At 33.7% G+C, this 18977-nt stretch overlaps 1 protein-coding gene across 2 annotated transcripts; it reads right to left on the bottom strand.

The window, feature by feature from the left end:
- Nucleotides 1–2607: 2607 nt before the first annotated feature.
- Nucleotides 2608–14886, bottom strand: LOC130797679 (uncharacterized). 2 transcript variants are annotated; one of them, XM_057660382.1, is made up of 7 exons: nt 14203–14886; nt 6227–6388; nt 5900–5998; nt 5205–5309; nt 4920–5057; nt 4452–4796; nt 2608–3185 (listed from the first exon to the last, which is right to left on the bottom strand). In XM_057660382.1, exons 1-7 carry the CDS (start codon nt 14683–14685, stop codon nt 2877–2879), a joined length of 1641 nt encoding a protein of 546 aa, XP_057516365.1. In that variant the 5' UTR covers nt 14686–14886; the 3' UTR covers nt 2608–2876. The 2 variants fall into 2 exon arrangements, with proteins under 2 accessions (XP_057516365.1, XP_057516366.1); XM_057660383.1 differs by having other exon boundaries at nt 2608–3182; nt 14203–14874.
- Between the last annotated feature and the right edge of the window lie 4091 nt (nt 14887–18977).

Below are 18977 nucleotides of genomic sequence, written 5' to 3'. Positions count from 1 at the left end.
TTATTAAAAAGGTATAATAACACACGAGAACTTGTGTTGTAGAATATTATATTGAACAAAGTTCATGAACAATAAACGAGACTTTCCCAGAGATAGAAATTCATTTAGCGGGAATTCTTCGAACAAAATTTTTTATTGAGGTTGTGTTATTATAATAAGACATTAATTGGATTAGTCTAAATTATTTTAAAAAATTGCTTTTTATATAAGTGGAAATTTAATTTTCATTATTTTTTTAATATTTTTTTACTTATAAATCTTTTGTATATACCTGTCTCATGGTGAAACAATTTCATACAAGACGGGTTATTTTTTCAGCAAGTCTTGCATGAGACCGTCTTACCGTGAGACAAACTCATACAAGCAGCCCAATTAATTTTTTTAAAAAAACAATTAAATAAGTAAGTTATCAGCCCAAATAAGACTATTTCACAACGAAACAGTCTTAATAAAGAATTTAACCCAATCAAAAACACTATCGAAGAAGCATATAAGCCAAGAAAACAAGTTTAATATGTAAAAAAAATCCAACAAAGTAAACCAAAATGTCAAAGAAAGTGGGGAGAAACTAATGACATAAAATTAAATATCAATATGAGCTCTTACTTACCACTAATATTAGCTATTGAATTTGAAAAGTATTTCATGTGCTTATCAATGTTGTTTGCATAAAGGTACCCTATCCTTAACAATGACCTAGCAAACCGGTTATCAGATGGTGATGCTCAGTTTTAGACCCATGACTATCTCTATCCTCACCTCTATATTTTTGGACGAATTGTCATGGTAATAGGGAAGGACATAGATTGGATTTGGATCATGTCCAACTAGATTCAAATTTAAACCTATTTTTTATTGAACCCAGACACGGATAGATCTATAGGGTCTAAAAAATACCCCTAGTGTCTGACGAGCCTAAGGTCTAAGTTTGGGTTCAAAACTTTTTTTATTTCAAAAATCTATTAAAAAATATAATATCCATTTTATCCATTCGTATTTGGTAAATTTTCAATTGACAAGATTAAATTACTATATACTTGATACTGATTGAGAGATCAAACTTATCAAGTTTTCCGACATTCAAGTTGTTAAAACGAAATTCATCATGTCTTTTAAACAAAAATCATATTTCAAATTACATAAATTGACAAATTATCAAATCAAATAAATGAATACATAATCCTTTTATATAATTTTTAAAAATAAATGGGAAAGGGTCTATAGGTCGGATCTCAGCCTCAAAAGTTTAGCTTGGACCCTAAGATCGTAGACTCAAATCCAACCCAAACCCTTAATGTTCAAAAATAGATGGGTCTAAACCCTTAAATAAGGATTAAGTCAAATCTAGACCCTTAGAGTCCAAAACTTATGTCCATCCTTACTTGGAACATATGAGAAATCGGCAAGATCATTGTGGGGTCGTCGAACAAGGACTACAACATGATCAAACGTCTAGTGTGTAGGGTTGTGGGCGCAATGTGAGTTGCGAGTGGTTCAGGCTATACCATATACTAGTGATCACCTGATTTTTCTTCACACACCCCAGGTGGGGCTTGTTATGGACGTTGGAATCTATGATCATGATAGATTTCTTCCACCATAATCAGCCTTATTAAGTAGCCAAGACGGACTAAAAATTGAAAAATTCTTTAAAATTTTGTACAATTTTAAAAACTATGTTATTTTTCTAATAATTTGTATTTCTTAAACGCTTAACATATTTTATGTAATTTAATATTAGGCCCTCAATATTTCGAGGTCCTATACAGTCGATCATGTTAAACATGCTCAGAAGTCAGAACCTCCCCCAATAAGTATGTTTCATATGCTTAAGTTGCCTCCAACAACCATTGGTGGTCCATTTATTTTCTAGGGATCCATTCTGACGATGCCTATAATCGCACACGCAAAGCAAGCGTCACGTGTGCTTCATGCCTTAAAGAATGTGTTATCATCGTTGGTGTTTTATTGAATTGTGATCTTAAAGTTCAAAGATAAATTTCATTTTAAGAGGGAGTGGATGTAAATATTAATAAAGTTTTCCGGAAATTTATTTGTAAATTATATTTTTAATTATTAAAAGTATATAAGAGTGCACACTGTTCATCAAGGAAGCTAAAGTAAGAATAAAAAAAATTAAAATTACTCCTTAATTAGATATGAATCTCCAAAATGTTTTAACCTCAACAACCTACATTACAAAAACCCAAGATATTTTTGTAGGTGGTAATATTATTCCTCTCTTTTTAAGACGTGATATCCCTATAAAATATTTAATATATAAGAAAGAATCACGAGAAAAATATTATGAAAAACAGAAAAATTAAGTGATTTCAAGTACATCCTATAAAATAACAATTAAAAGAGTACAATTAAAAGAGACGATCTCTCAAGAGATTAGCTGAAAAACTTATTTATTTTAAAAATTCTTGTATAATTTAAGAACACATTGTTCTTTAAATTCTCCAGCCTCTTAAAATCTTGTCATTCTTATTGAATCTTTGCATTTTTTTTTCTTCTTAACCTTGATTTTATGCATTTTCTCTAACTATTTCCTTACAAAATCAAATCAAACATAGCCCTGTTCAAGGGTACTCCAACTTCACATACCTTAAAGCTGAAGAGCTTATTAATTAATAAACACAAGCCAGTAGCAAGTAGCAACAATACTTTGTACAGAAGCCAAAGGAGTGCGCATAATGAAGTAATTGGCTAATTGCAGCAACACATCTCCGCCCCGCCCCCGGCATGTTAGGGTGAAACATGCGAGACCATATTCTAATTACTTAGCCTCAAATGTTAACACAGAACTCACATATGTGTATGTACTAATCACCGAAAACCTAATAGAAAAAAAAATAATGAACTACAATTATTCAAAATAGAAATTCTCCTAATTTTCCACTATTACAAATAAGGAGACCACCTGATTCGATTCTTTTTTGTTGTTTCCATCTTTCGGAGAGGTAACCCTCATTGCTTGGAAGCTTCAGATAGTTGTCTGTATCAACCCGTGATTTTCTGGGTACTTGAGATAAAAGTTGAATTTTGCAGCTTTCAATGTCACTGGCAATGCTTGTTTGTCCTGCGTCAAGAGAAAAGCTATCGACAACTTCAGGGCTCCAACTTCCTCGACTACTTTTGGAATTGAAACTTTGCTCCGGCTCCATTCCAGCACTCCTCTGCTACATTCCAATTAAGGCCGAAGCAATCAAGAAATGTTGTTTCAAACAATTTCAATGGTAAAAGTTCATATTGGATCTCAATATGATTTTTAATATGCCACTCTCATTGGATTACTACACTATTTATGGCTGATACTGTATTCAATATTTTAAAAGATATTTGATCAAATACCTGGGCTATTTCTCCACTAAAGTCAACCTTTTTGTTTTTTATTTTACCAGAAAAAAACCTTAATGAAACATGATTGCTAATACAATGATAAACTGAATTAAAAGCTTTTCTCCTACTCTGGAAATTTTGAACAGTGGAGAAACAGACATATTGAGTAAGACCAGAAACTATACTCCCTCCATTTCGTTCCAGATTACATAAAACCCGTATTAATGGAACATTACACAAGACATACCTAAGTAAAGTTCAGGATTTAGAGCATCAAACATTCAAACTATTAAAAAGTTTATTTTGAAGCACTAAATCGGAAGAGGAAAGTAGCTTGGTCAAGAAAAATGGCGATTCATGTCATACCATTAATCTATTATAATTCTAATCTCACCAGGATACACCTCTCCTTTAGAGTTTAAACGTGAAATGAGGGAAAAGTTTTCTTTCACCCAACAAGAAACCAGTAGCATTGGCCCCTAGACAGTAGACACAAACCCGATATCCTGTTTATTAGTCCTATTGGGGGTAAGGCGTGTGAATAAGAAAAATGCCAGTCAATCATCTGCGACATTTCTATCCCTATTTCGTGATTACATGATAGAATTTCATTTTCTATAGGCATCAAGAATAATGATATGGAAAAGCCCAGCACCATTGGCCCCTAGACAACAGACACAGACCAAATTTCCTGTTTCTCTGTACAATTAATTAAGCAAAAACCCAGCCAATGATCTGTGATTTTTCGTTCTACTGTTCTTTTTTTGGGCATCAACATTATAATATTTCATTTCTCGAGTTCCATCAAGAATAATGACATGGAAACTTCAATCTGTGATTAATTTTTTCAATTTGCCAAATTTTTCCTTTTGTTTAAGGTGTAGTAGTACTTCTTAAAGCATTCCTCATGAAACAGCTAGAAATATTTAATAAGGTACGTGGAACATAACGCTAAAAGGATTAAGATCCATCATATACTATTGATCAGCCATGAAATATAATAAGTAAAACTGGTGTGAAACTTATTCATCAATGACCATGGACATGATATATAGTAATGCATGGATACAGACATACAGTAAATGAATTGGTGCAAATATCAATACCTCTCGTGTATCCTGAAGAACAGTTCTCGGAGTTGTAGGTTGTTTCTTATTGTCATTGCCCGAAAGAGGAGTGCCATCATTGCCAGTTTCCCACTTCAACCAAGGAAGAACAACTCCATCCATTTCACCAGAAAGCAAATCAGATCTCAGTGGACTCTTAAAAAATTCTGATTCTCCATATTGCAATGCTGGCTTTGCTGTTCCTCCAAAGACAGAACTGGTATCACTCCTTTCACCATCGAATGAAGACATATCTGTCTCTTCAACACTACTGATGAAGTCTTCAATAATTCTATCAGCATCTTCAACCAATTGCTTCGACGATTTGAATCTGTCATTACTTCTCTGAAAATCACGAACAGTTTGAAATGTCTTAATGTGTTGCGCACAAAATTGCTAATAAATGAACCAAGAAGTGCATTGCCTATAATTCTAAAACAGAAAGAACCATGGTAAGAAAAAAAAAACCTTTCTTCCTCTTCCGGTTCTTTTTACAGGAGAACTTTTTGGATTAGGCAGCAGTTCTCCAACAATTTTTTTGAGCTCCTTACCACGCTCCTCCTCCAACATTATTTCAGCGAGAAGTTCTTGTTTACGCTTGTCAGACTGCCAAGAAAAAGTTAGCTGATCATCTAATTGACAACAGTCAGCAAAAAATACATTTACATCAAATAATTTTGGACACTTAATAGACAATCATCAAAAACATATTGGACATCAAGACACTGGGCCAGTATTCGTATTAGGAACTACCTCTTCTAATTTTGTCTTGTAATTCCTTCTGATATCGGAAACAGCCTTAAGAACATCAGCGTCTGCTGCATTAGCCAATTCTGATAGTTGGTTCTCAGCCTTCACCTGTACAGATATGGCGTCAGTTATTCAAAGTGCTTTAGATAGCACCCAATAAAAAGGAGAAACAACAGACAATGTTGAGTAAGTATTCAAGAACCCTGGAGAAACTAGAGTTGCATAAGTTCTAGCCTTTTGTATATTTGGCAGCATTTATATAATCATTTTGCAGTGCTTATTTCAGCCCATTAAACTTGGCAGTGGTAAATCACAAAAAGACATCAAAGTTCAAATTTCTAGCAAACAAAAGACTAAAGATTCAGAAATGAGAAGGTCTTAGTAACTAACGGTTATTTATGAGGTTAACAAATCACCCTTACGTGGTAAGATTTGATAGGGAGAGAGTTTTTCTATTTTAATTTATCTTTTTTGGTTTTCTTTATTTTATTATTATTTCTTTTTTCTGTGATTTACAAATCACAGTGATTGATTAGTAATTTTTGTTCGGAAATCAGATACATAATCCAAAATAAAGTTGAAAATTTAGATTGCAGATTCCAAAGCATATGAGGCTCTAGTGCAGCACAAAATAATCCCCTTCCTCAACTTAAGGGAAACTCATCCAAAAGTATACAAAAATGAAGTACAAACATAACCTTATTCTGTCCAAAGGCAGCTTCCATTCCCTTCGTTTTCCGGTCAGCAACGTAGCAAGTATCATTACCTTCATCATCAGTAAGCGTGGAGGAATAGCTCTGGAAAATTAAAAGTCTCAGAATAGAATTATACATAAGCACAATATATAAACGTGTCCAGACTCAAGAAGTAAGACAATTGTTGTATTGCGTCTGAAGTGATAATGTATCGCAGACAGAAGCGCTCTACTTCAAGCTGGGAATCAGGTATATGATATAAAAAGAAGCTACAACTAAAGCCGTGTACAGATTAGGAACAGAGGTAGAGATAGGGTGTGGTGAACATACAGAGTAACCATCATATGACCTCAAGAAATCTTTCTGGCTAGAGCACCTCCGTAACCCTCTTTGCTGATTTGAAGATGTTGGCTGCACTTGAGGTTTTTGTTTGCTCCAACTGCTAACATCTTTGGAGGTCGAGTAATTTCTGCTTTTCCAACTGTGTTCAATCTGAAATTCCAGGAGATCAGAAATCTTGTCATTCAAAACTCAGGTGCTATTTGAGGGACACTCAAAAATTACCAACGAAAATTGTTTGCACAAACATCACTAAGGAAAAGTAGAAAACTTTCTCCTCGGCCAAAACGCTGCCAGCAACTCTCAACTAAGGCCCTCGTCGCCTTATTTTGGCTGAATTACACTTTCTTCTGTAGCACTGAACTATAATTTCTGACTATTTACTGATTTCAGCTTACCTGAACTACTCAACTAAACTTACTTTTACTGAAGTGAACTACTTTTACTAAACTCAATTCAACTGAATTGGGCTAGCTTATTTTTACACGACTTATATAAAATAAAAAATAAAAAAAATAAAAAAAAAGTCTAACAAGCCAAAGGAAGAAAAAAAAAGATAAATAATCTAGAAGAAAAGAAGACATACACAAGAAATAAGAAGATAAATTAAGAGGAAAAGAAAATGAAGAAATCTGGTGGTGATGGAGGCACTCACAAAGAACCGCTTACTTTAGGACTCTAAACAGCTACTTATTTTTTATCTTTGACAACAAGGAAAAAAATCCCTTTTTCATTTTCTTTTTTTCTTTTCGAATAAGACATAACTTTTTTTTTTAATAATCATTACATGACGTATTATTAAAATAGGTTTGTCCCCAAAGATGACAAAAGTGATGGAAGCGCAAGGCATACAAAAGCACAAAAAGCACACAAACGCAAACCCAGAGTAAGAAAAGCAATTTTTCAAAAGTCTCACTAGGAGGAACACCTAGACGTGCTCGAGGTGCGCTTATTAAAACTAAGATGGTCGCAAGCTCTTTTTAAAACTAAGATGATACCAAGGTAGAAGTTTGGAGTTCCTACTCAATTACTCATCTTATACAGCAAAAATGGTTCAGCACAAGGGCTAAGAAAAAATGGTATTAAAAATAAGATGATAAATGGAGTTATTTAATAAATTATGCATTTTGGCTAGAGCAAATAAGTTTTCGTTTGTCATTTGACATATTAAAATATTTAAAACACGTCAAATCTAAAATTTCAGGTATAAATAATTAAAATACAAGTAAAAAAGCAATTATTTATATACATGCCCCCCATTCATCCCCGAAATTGTTATATTTTGAATCCATCTACACTTCAGTCTATGCATATAATTGGCTTGCTGAATTGTATTCGTAGTAGATGTTGCTCAAAAGGTTGTGTCGTTCTTGCCCCATAAAAATGAGCATGAGATATAATGCATTTGGGAAAGTCATGGTGCATGAACAATGTCCATTGGCCAGGAAAGGAAGAGGAAAGAAGAAAAAGAAAGGAAGTACAAAAAGCCTAACTTTGCTATGTTCATCCAGTTAACAAAATTTTGGAAGATTTGAAGGAAATGTCCCTAAACTCCAAATGGTGCTAAGGCCCGATCTATAAAGCACCCGCCAGGTGCCTAGACCTCCATCCCCCTTAACCAAGTCGACAACTACCAAAGCCACTCCACACGACCCCACCCAAGCTAGTTTGTTCAACTCTAGAAATCACAGGATTCTCTTTTCCCAAAAACTCTCGTGCACTTCTGGACTTCAACCAATTTTGAGGGAACATTATCTTGAGACATTTCTTTTACTTTGTCATGCCTACTCGCTTTTGGATGAGTCATTTGACTGCCCTCCCCAACAACGCTAAGAGTTATGGGGAATTAGCATGTGATTATCATCCAAACACTCCTCTAGGCAATGCTCAAATGTACTTCCCATGTGGATTGGTAGAAAATGCCATCTTAGACTTAAAATTTCTGATTTTCTAGTTAGATAACGATAGAGAGAAAAGTACAATGTAGCTTAGAATTTTCTTAACCTAGTTCAAAGTTCATCTACCTTATTTTTGCAAGCTTATCTTGTATTTTCATTTGTAATTTGAAGCAACTTTTTTGTAATCCTTAATTTCTTAGCATCAATTTCTTTTAATGTAGTATTGTGGGTGAAGACTTCAAGTACACAAGTAATATTCATGCATTCTTTAAGTGACTAGTTCATGCAAGTTCTTCATTGTTCTTAGTAACATCTTTTCTCCTCAAACTTGAATATCAAATTTCTCCAATTTTTTGTGTTTAGATCGTTGTAGTATTTTAGACCTAGGTTAATCATTAGATTATCTTTATGTTCATGTGCATAGTTTCTTAACTAGTTAATTAACGCTTTTAATTGTAATTAATTAGTGTTATTATTTTGTTAATTATTCTTAATCTTATTTTATTAGCTTAATTAAATAAATTTAGTCTTAAGTCATAGTATGGTGTGTATGTTTTGATATAATCTCTAATTATGACTGAGTTATTTTAATTTTACAGTTTGGGACTTAATGGCCATTAGCATAATCTATAGATGATTAGTGTGATTCAAGCATGGATTAGTGTTTGTGTGGTCCATAGAGAGTAACTGGAACTTTGTTGACCGTTGCTAAGAAGGATGGTCAAGAGAGGGAGTCAAAGTATCCCGAAAGGAGTGTCTGACTTGGCCTCTCTTTATTTTCAATGGTTAATTTCTCATGATGTTTGATTGAGGAAACTTATCATGAAACTTAATATTAGTTGTTGAGTAGTTTTGACACCAAGAATCACTAAGATTATGTTGATAGTTTAGGTATACTTGAAGAGCCTGGATGCCTAAGACTCCCTAGTCCCCAACCTAGTCATCAACTAAGTACTGGATAAGCCTATATTTGAAAGCATCCATCTTATCCTAATTCAGCATCAGGGTCGTCCTTGAGATTTGAGAGACTCGGTGTGAAACATTAATTATTAAGCTAATTACTAAATGTACTATTATAGGCCCCTAACTATTTAAAAATAAGCATCGTTTTTTTAATATTTTGGATGGGCCCAGGGCACAGGCCCCTCTTGCCCTCTTATAGAGGCGGCCCTGCTCACCACTAAGGTCTTGTTTGTCGCATTGATCATAGACTGATTAATATTTAATGAGTCGCCCAAAGTCCAAGTCATTGACATTGATACATTAATCTTGAATTGGTTAATTGTTATTTTTAATCATCAATCAAAACCCTATTAGTCCTCCAATACATAGAAAGTAATCAATCCTATGTTCCAAGTGCATGCGAGCTCTTGTTTACCACTAATACTAGCTATTAAAGAATAGTTAAGTGTTTTATAATGTGTTTGCAGTTTGCATAGAAGGTCTTCGTGATTCCAACGACCAAAAAAAGACATATAGCAAATTCATGCAAGCAGACCAATGAGGAAATAGTAGCAAATTTATTTCACATGCCAATGAGAAAATTATAGCAAATCTCATTAAGACTTTAGCACATAAGTTCTAATCTTAAAAAGATTTGGATTACAACTTAAAATCGTATACAATTACAAAATCTAATTCTGACCTAACTTCCTACTCCTAATTAGATTAAACAAACAATGCATTATCCTAATTAAATTAGAAATTGACCGACTTTAGTTTTCATGTAAAAACAATCATCTTAAAGGCATACGTAAAACCATAAACTATTAAAACAAAATTAAAAACAACAAACTTTCACATAATACAAATGAGTAATCTAACAAAACAAAAATGGCTCTAAGTTAACATCTATGTACATGAATCTTGAATTGACAATTACACGGACTATTCTAGAACCGTAAATTGAGTATCTTGAATACGCCTCCAAACACACATCAATTACGTTAGTTGTACATCGTAAAAAGTCTTCTCTCTCTTATTTTTAACCCCTATCTTCTTTATCCAATTGTAGGGTTATCAACAAACTTTTGGTTGATAACAAGCCTGTAATGTTTTTTCCTAGTGCTTTTAGTCATGATATTATAGTCTCTCCATATGAGAGCTATTCTACTCAATTTATTGGGTTATATCTTTCCAATTATTAGATTTTTTTTGTTTTTTTTTTAAGCTATAATTTTAAATGTGTAGTTAAAATTGATTTGTTGATGAAGATTTATGCAGTGACAACAAAAATCACCCCAATCAATAGTATAGTTCGAATTGTTAGTGTAGTTCACGGTCCCAACGTCCTGAGATGTAGCAAAACTAATCCTAAGGCAATGTCACCTACTCCTGAGATCTTCCCAGGAGAGAGACCGAGCAAAAGGAAGAGCTGAGGAAGATTTCTTCATAGGTCCCAACTCCTTGAGAAAGACACCATGAACTTACTGAAGGTCAGACCAACCAGACCTGAAGTCCTCACGATCACCGGATCTTCAGAAGTGGCAGACCAGAATTGGGAAGAACGAAGATTAGAACATAGGTATTTGCACCCTGAGAAGGCGGTAATGATGACGTGTCAAGTGACAGTTATAGTCACGTGATAAGAGTTGCTATATTTGTACAAGGCAAGGCACCACTACCTACCTCGTACTGTACTACTACATTCAACACTAAACGACAAAAGAACGGTTGTAAAGTAAGAATCAGTCAATCAATGAGCTCCACACAAATTATGTAGAGCATTCTACTGGTCCTCAACACCTTTTGATGATCACAAAAAAGATTCACTCAAGGTAATCTCATCTGTTATACGAATATATAGTGCACTACCAAAGGTACATTAACTCTTAGCACTCAAGCATTCTAAGCATTCATACTCTCAAGCAACTATTGCACTCGTAAGCCAAGGATCTCACATCCATAAACAAGCTCTAATGCTTCTTCTCTAGAGCTAAAGGCAATTGCTCTCTAAGAGAAAGGTTATACAATCTTTCATCAACTCCAAATGACTTTATCATTAGAGGAGGACCCCGGAGCACCACGGAGCACCCCTCTCCGGCCATCGTTTGTTCACTGTGCAGGTTAAAATTTAAGATGTTTGATAGCAACCTAAAATCTTATCAACAGTTCATAATCCTTTGTGGACTTAAACGACATTCTTAGAATCTTTGTATTGTTCAGTTTTCAACAGGAATTGTTAGTCTACATACTTCTTCCTTTTCCAAAATAGTTGCAACTTTGGACTTTTCACACAGTCCAATAAACAAATTTTAATCATTAATATCTCTAATTATTTATAATAAAAAGTTGTAAAGATTTGATATTAGTAATCTTTGCATTGAGAAGAACCAAATAAGATCTCACTTTTTAACTTATAGGTTAAAAACTAATCACAGATTAAGGGTGATAAATGAATAGTATGATATTTTTAATGTTACAAGTAATTTAGAACGGAGGAAATATTATTTGAAGTTATAAACCACATTCATAAGAGCAAAGCAATATCATTGACAATATTCAAATTCGACAAGCATAATGACTAATTTTAGGGGTTGTTTGGCAAAATGGTTTATTAGGCTATTTTAACTTATTTTGATATAATTAGAGGGTCGGATGTTCAAACTAAATAATGCTAATATTTGGTAAATCAGCTGGTTGAAACAACCTATAGTAAGCAGTTTTTGAACAAGTTGCTCATAGCAGCAGGATTAAAATCAATTGGTCAAACCAATTAATAAAATCAGCTGGTCAAACCAATTAATAAAATCGACTGGTAAAATCAGTCATTGTTCAACTGTCAGCTATAAGCGGTAGCCAAACACTCCCACAACTAACTCAAGTTTTAATTATACAAGCCATTATTGTAACATTTGAGAATTTAATATTTTAAAATTTGGGAATTGAAAATCAAATATTAGAAGATTATTATTTTGGGTTCAAAAAAATAATAATAATAATAATCGAGTTGAATAGATAATTATGGGCTATGATCAACAAAGAAACATTTGGGCCTAAGTTTATGACTAATATTATAATATAAATCTCTTTTAATTTTATTAGTTCTTTCCTTTTCTTTTCTCTTTTCTTATTTGAATTTATATCATTTATTTACTATGCCTATTTCTAATGACTAAAACAAAAATCAGAAAAATTGCTTTTTGCTCATTTCCTATTCACCATCTTCTTCAATCTACTCTTTTCCAAACTCTATTCTTGCTACACTCTGCAAAAATTTCCCTTGCCAAACCCTATTTCATTTCGCTGAACATCAAAATTGTTCTTCCACTGATTTTCGGAAGGAAGAACAACTATGGTCCTTCATCATCTTCTTCCTCAAACCCGCAATTTTCTTGAAAACGACCAAGCAATCAAACAACCCAATTACCCTCTGAAAATGCCAAAAGAGTCCAACATCAATTTAATTACTCCTTGATTCTGCATCAAAACCAATTACTACCTCTTGTTGCTTCTGAATTCTGCCGCAAACAAGGGGAAATCAACAACAGTTAATTCTATTTGATTTTGCATCAAACACTTACAGCACCAAACCCACCTGTCCTTCAATTCTTGGCGGCAGTAAGGGCTAGAAGCCTTCTGTTTTCTTGGTCTGTGACTACCGAAAAGGTAGATTGGGCTTATACCTCCTTTACTTTAATAACTCTTGCCTTAGAATATGTATATACACTTCCTTGTCATTATGCTATTTTTTTTATTATTATTATTTATTCCTTTTATCAAAGAATCACTATACATGAAAAATAAATAATTGTTTCAAGAACAAGTTATTATGCCTATCCTAATTAGAGGAATATTTGTAGAGATTAATTTGTATTGGGGTATTGTTGAAAATTGGAGACTAGTAATATTGGGTACTTTGATATTCTTGAAAGGATTATTACACTCTTTGAGGATTATTGATTTTGAGAATGAATGAACACAATTGCATTTAATTAGAGGTATAAAGAATTTGATAATTGTTTAGAAATCTTTAGGAGAATATGCAATCATCGATAATTTAATATGTTTAGAAATGACCTTATGACATGAAATGTTGGAATGCTAGAATAAAATCTTGGTTAAAGTGTTAGTCTTAGGAGGAGATGTATTAAGTTATATGTTGGTATAATTGCACCGTACGCACCCTGGTGACGTTAGTGTCATGCTTTAGGATACGACTACGTCAAATAACCCTTCTAGTTGATGGTTGTGGACCGGACTCGATTTCTTGAAGCGACGTTGTCGGTGAGTAGTAACAGTCCCTAAAAGGGGTCTAGCCAGACTACATTCTTGAAAATAAACTTTTTACTAAAGCTCTTTTGAAATTGAAATTTATTGAGACAAATGTTGTTGTGACTGCTTATGTTGATATTATGATATGGTCAATGGATCGGGCTTACGAGCTGGTCATTGACGGAGTTGAGGGACATTGTCTCCTGCTCGCGGAGTCGCGAGTTGTCATTCAGATATTGACTAGCTTCACCCAAGAGCGACATAGCCTTAGAGCTATGGGGCAACTCTCAAACTAGACTCCCTATGCGCACATAGATCTAGGAAATTGATGTTGCTTTTAAACCTATGATTTGAATTATTGTGTTTTGTTGTTTTGGATTGTTATTTCTCATTCAGTTAAACCTAACCCCTGTTGTTTCTATCTTTTAGTTTGTTTGCAGATCAGAACCGATCAAGAACAATGGGTTAGCGGTGATGATTAGAGTTACATAGATGTTATATTGAGCTGAGTACGTGAGAAGTACAGTATTGTATTAGTGAGAAGTACAGTATTGTATTAGGCTTTTGATAAATGTATATTAGACTTGGTTGTGCCGGTTATATTGGACTTATAGAATGACTTTTATAATTACTTTGTGTTTTAGCTAGATGTTTGGTTTGAGAATAGCCGAGTTAGTTAAAAACTGGTGACTACTTTGCTCAAGTTTTGGAGGCGTGATTTAAGTTTTTTGGGAAATAAATTTCGTGATGATCCTAATTACTCGGTCAAGGTTAAGTAGGGTTGTACAATTAAATAAATAAATATATAAAATTTTAACAATGACAACGAAAAAGAAAAATTAAGTTTCTTCATACCTGAGAATCACCAACTTGATTACGAACGACGGAGAGCGACCTTCTCCTCCTAGAGGTACCATCAGAAACTCCATTTTGATCCCTACCAACATTATTACTACTCCTCAACTCACCAACCCTTGACCCACGCCTAGATACCGACCTCCCTCTCCGATAATTCGACGCCGTAGTATCATTATTCGCAGAAGAAACCTCAGGAGATGTCAATCGTCCTCTTTCACCTATATCACTAGACGAAAACATCTCAATCGCCAGATCATCCAAGCTAATTTCCGGAACACCAGAACCTCTGACAGTATTCACAAATTTACCCTTTCTACTAGCCGACGGCGGCTCCCCCGGCGAAAGTTCAGACGGAATCCGGTGAGAAAAACGGCTGACACTTCTAGAACGACGGTGGTGCGAAGATGAGTTCCGACTACTGGAGTTGGAGTCTCCAACAGAAGTTCTCCCAGTGGTTGACCTAAAAGCTGCCGTCGCCATTGATGAGAGAGGAGAGAGAAAATAAATTGAGGAAGGTTTAGAGGAACATTCCAGAGTAAGGAATTGAAGATGATGAGTTCACATCGGAGGTTCACGGGAAAGTGGTGAAATGGAGTTGACACCCAATTTAACAGTGAAATGGAGCGGGTGAGAGAGAAGACGAATTTTGGGGGATTTTGAAATTATGTCGACTTATTATTAATACTACCATTAATTAAATAATTTATAATAATTTATTGATAGTATATTATTTGAATATTAATTAATTATAATTATTAATTGGAATATTTATTCACTCCATTTGAAATTTTGAATGCTCGTCTTACTCGAAGGTTTACAACCATTTTGTACTGGCATATTTTTTTTTTTTCGTTACAATCAATGATTTTAGTTGAGCAATTTTTTAAAAGTGCATATATAATTATTAGGAAAGATTACCGTGAATAATATAACATTTTGTTAATTTTCTTAAAATAATACCAATTATTAATTATCATAAATAATATCAACTTAAAGGGACCGGTGCCAGCGACTAAAATCTTGTATAAGATCGGAATCAGACAAAATCGTGCATAGGCTCGATGGATCGATCAGAATCGTTTGGGATCGTTGGGATCGGCTACAAACGGCTAGGTTCGTGAGAAGGATTGTTAGGATCAGCTAGGATCGTTGATAGGATCGGTCAAAACTAATAATTAAAAATCTTTTTTTGCTAGTATCTTTGTTCTTTTTTGCTTACTATGGTTTATTACTATATCCTTATGTATATGTGCTAAATATATTATGTGTAGTGTATATTTTATATATTTTGTCATTTTATTAAAAATAGAGGAATAAATCACATTAAAAAACTAAGATATGTATATATTTTAAAATTAAAAAAAATTCTTAAGAAAATGTATAGATTCTTAATGTTTTTTTAAATTGAAAATGATTAAATAATAAACATCGGCATAATACTTGTTAATTCTCCAATTTTGTAGGATCGTTTGATCCTACGATCCAATCCTAAAATCTGATCCCACCACTTAATTTTAATTTTACGTAGAATCCCGATCCTAAACGACCTTTTGTGTGTGTGTATATATATATATATATATATATATATATATATATATATATATATATATATATATATATATATATATATATATATATATATTGTTGACGCTTTTTTTTGGTCCAAGAAAGAGTGATTTATTATTTGTGGGTGAATATTAGGTGGCACTCTTATTGATTGATCAAGTTTGGTTTCCATATACATATAAGGGGTATGGCTAATCTTATCTTAGTTGTCTTCCTAAAATTAATATTAGTATCTAACAATTTTTGATATTCGTTTCTATAAAAAAGGGATTACATTGAAGTGGAATTTTAGAGTGTATACCTTTGTATAAGAAAAGGATTCTTCTTATGAAACCGTGTACAATTTCTATAAAATTATATTTTTTAAATCGCTTTTAAATTTTTATTTCTTTTTTACACAGGTCAATATATTATTTTAATTGAAAATATTATGAGCTAGATTAGATCATGCATAGGTCAAGCTTAGTCAAAACTAACTAAAACCTAATACAAAGCATACTTGAGCCAAAAACAACAACACCTTCTTATGAGAGACCATATCTAATTGGCCAGCCTATTATATATTTTTTAAAATATTATAAGTAGACATTAAAAATAATTTAATTAGACATTAAAAAATTATAAATAAGCATTAAGAATGATGTAAGTAGGCATTAATCTTTAATGGGTTGAACTTGAAATACGTTTTTCTAAAAGACGTTCTCTCAAGAAGAGTAGCTGAAACAACAAACGCTAACAACCAATCTGTAATGATGAAACCTTAGCCAATTATTGGTCCAAATCCATTTCAAAAGGTGCAACAACCCACAAAAGTCACTTTTGCATCTATCAAGAGAAATCTCACCATTTCCAAACAGCCAACCAACTAAGATCACAAAAATTATTTTTTTGGTAAATGAAATTTTATTCCTTACCAATAAACAAAAATTTTACAGAAAATTGAGACAAAATCAAGGCCTCCAAATCAATCTCGAATAATTACATCAGTATGAAAAAGCGACACATAGGAATGGTCATGGGCGAGTCTGCACCAGGTCTGGTCAGATTCGAACCCTTTTATTTTTTATAGTATTCAAACCTTTTCAGACCCAGACCCTTCGAGTCTGATGGGTCTGGGGTCCTTAATAGGTCTTTATATAGAGAAAATAAATAAAATATTGGAGTGGGGTAGAAGTCAGATTAATAGACAAAAGTCACAAAATATTGAAAGACAATTTAATAATTACAAAGATTCGGGTCCGAGTCTGGGGGTGGGTCCAGGGTCCGGGTCTATCCTCGGACCTGGACCCGCCAATTATTTTTTAAATCCAGATCCGACCCGGATCCAATGGATCTTCAAAAATAAGACCCGAACCCTTAAAAAGGATCGGGTCCGGGGTGGGTCTAACAGGGTCCTGGACCCATGACCATCCCTAGCGACACACTATCTATGTAGGGTTTTTACGCCTCACTTTTCATATACACGGTGTTGGAAATATAGCCTATTCAAGGTCTTCTCAAAATCTTTTTATGACTACAATCATCAACACATTAGTAAAATAAGATGCATAACATTTGTATAAATGTATGGTGTGACACGAACTTGTCATTGATTAAGAAAGTTATTTCCCGACTATCATAAGTGTAAATAGACGGGACTTTCTCAAGGTTAATACACACACAAAAACCAACGCACACTTATTACTTGAGGTGTGAAGAAAATATCACTCTTGAATAAGTGAATAGAAGAAAAAGAGAGAATAGAATCAAAATTGTATATTTCCAAATGAATGAAACAATACAATTTATAGGCATATTCTAAGAACTTTATTTCAACCATCATAAAACATAGTCAAAGAACATAAATATATTTTAATAAAATTAAACACTTCATCATTAAAAATATAGTTATTGAAGAAAGCTTTAAATAACTATTTATCCAACTCACGGAAGGTAGAAGAAGAGACTTCAAAACTAAGAACCAACAACATAGTTGAAATGCCCGTCAAAATAGACAAAGATAAAAAAAGCAAAACTCAAACTATACATGATATACTTTTAAAAAAAATCCAAAAAGATAGAACAACATTTCCTTTGTTAAGAGGTAGGGAGAATATGAGGAGAAAAGTAGTATATGAGATGAACTTATATCAGTTTTCTTATATTACCTCTATCTATTCTATATCAGTACTACACTTCCCTACGCATATATATAGCACTAGCAAAGGGAGAAGGAACAAAAGTAGCACTATTTCAAGGGATGGATAAACCCACAAAACAATGCATTCACATTGTGTGGTTACATCAATCACATCACTCCCCCTTGAATGCATTACATATATGTGGAAATTTTATTATGACATTCATAATCTTAAAACTGTCTCATTAAAAACCTTTATCAGGAAAAACCTTGTGGAAAAAAAAACTGATCAAAGGAAAAAAGAGTACAGTGAGCATATTTCTCCCCCTGAAGTTAACATATGTCTCGAAAATGGCACATCCCAATCTTGCGTACCAAATACTCGAATTGCTTTGACGGTAGTGACTTTGTGAACAAATCCACGGGGTTTTCACAGGATTGAATTTCTTGGACTTTCATCTTTTTATCTCTCTGTAGATCATGTGCGAAGAATAATTTTGGTGACAAATGTTTTGTTCTGTCTCCCTTGATGTATCCTTCTCTGACTTGGTTGATACATGCATCATTATCTTCATACACTGTAGTTGGTGCCCTAGTTGTATCGTTTAAACCACAATCCTTTTGGAGTTGGCCGATCATGGATCTCAACCATACACACTCTCGGCTGGCTTCATATAAAGCTATCAGTTCTGCATGATTTGAGGATGTAGCCGTTAGAGTTTGTTTTGTTGATTTTCAAGATATTGCGGTTCCTGCATATGTAAATACATATCCAGTTTGTGACTTGGCCGTATGTGGATCAGATAGATACCCTGCATCAGCATACCCAGTGAGTATGGTATCATTTCCTGACCAGAAAAATAATCCAAGGTCTACAGTTCCCTTTAGGTATCGAAGCAGATGTTTTATCCCATTCCAATGTCTTTCTGTTGGTGCATTGCTATACCTAGCTAATAAATTTACAGAAAATGCTATATCAGGTCTTGTATTATTTGCTAAGTACATTAAAGCACCAATGGCACTCAAGTATGGCACTTCCGGGCCTAAAATTTCTTCGTCTTCTTCTTGTGGACGGAATGGGTCATCT

Source organism: Amaranthus tricolor, chromosome 13 (genome assembly GCF_026212465.1).
Source record: "Amaranthus tricolor cultivar Red isolate AtriRed21 chromosome 13, ASM2621246v1, whole genome shotgun sequence".
NCBI classification, from domain to species: domain Eukaryota; kingdom Viridiplantae; phylum Streptophyta; class Magnoliopsida; order Caryophyllales; family Amaranthaceae; genus Amaranthus; species Amaranthus tricolor.
The sequence above is the reverse complement of the archived record's forward strand: the minus strand, read 5'-3'. Positions and strand labels throughout refer to the sequence as shown.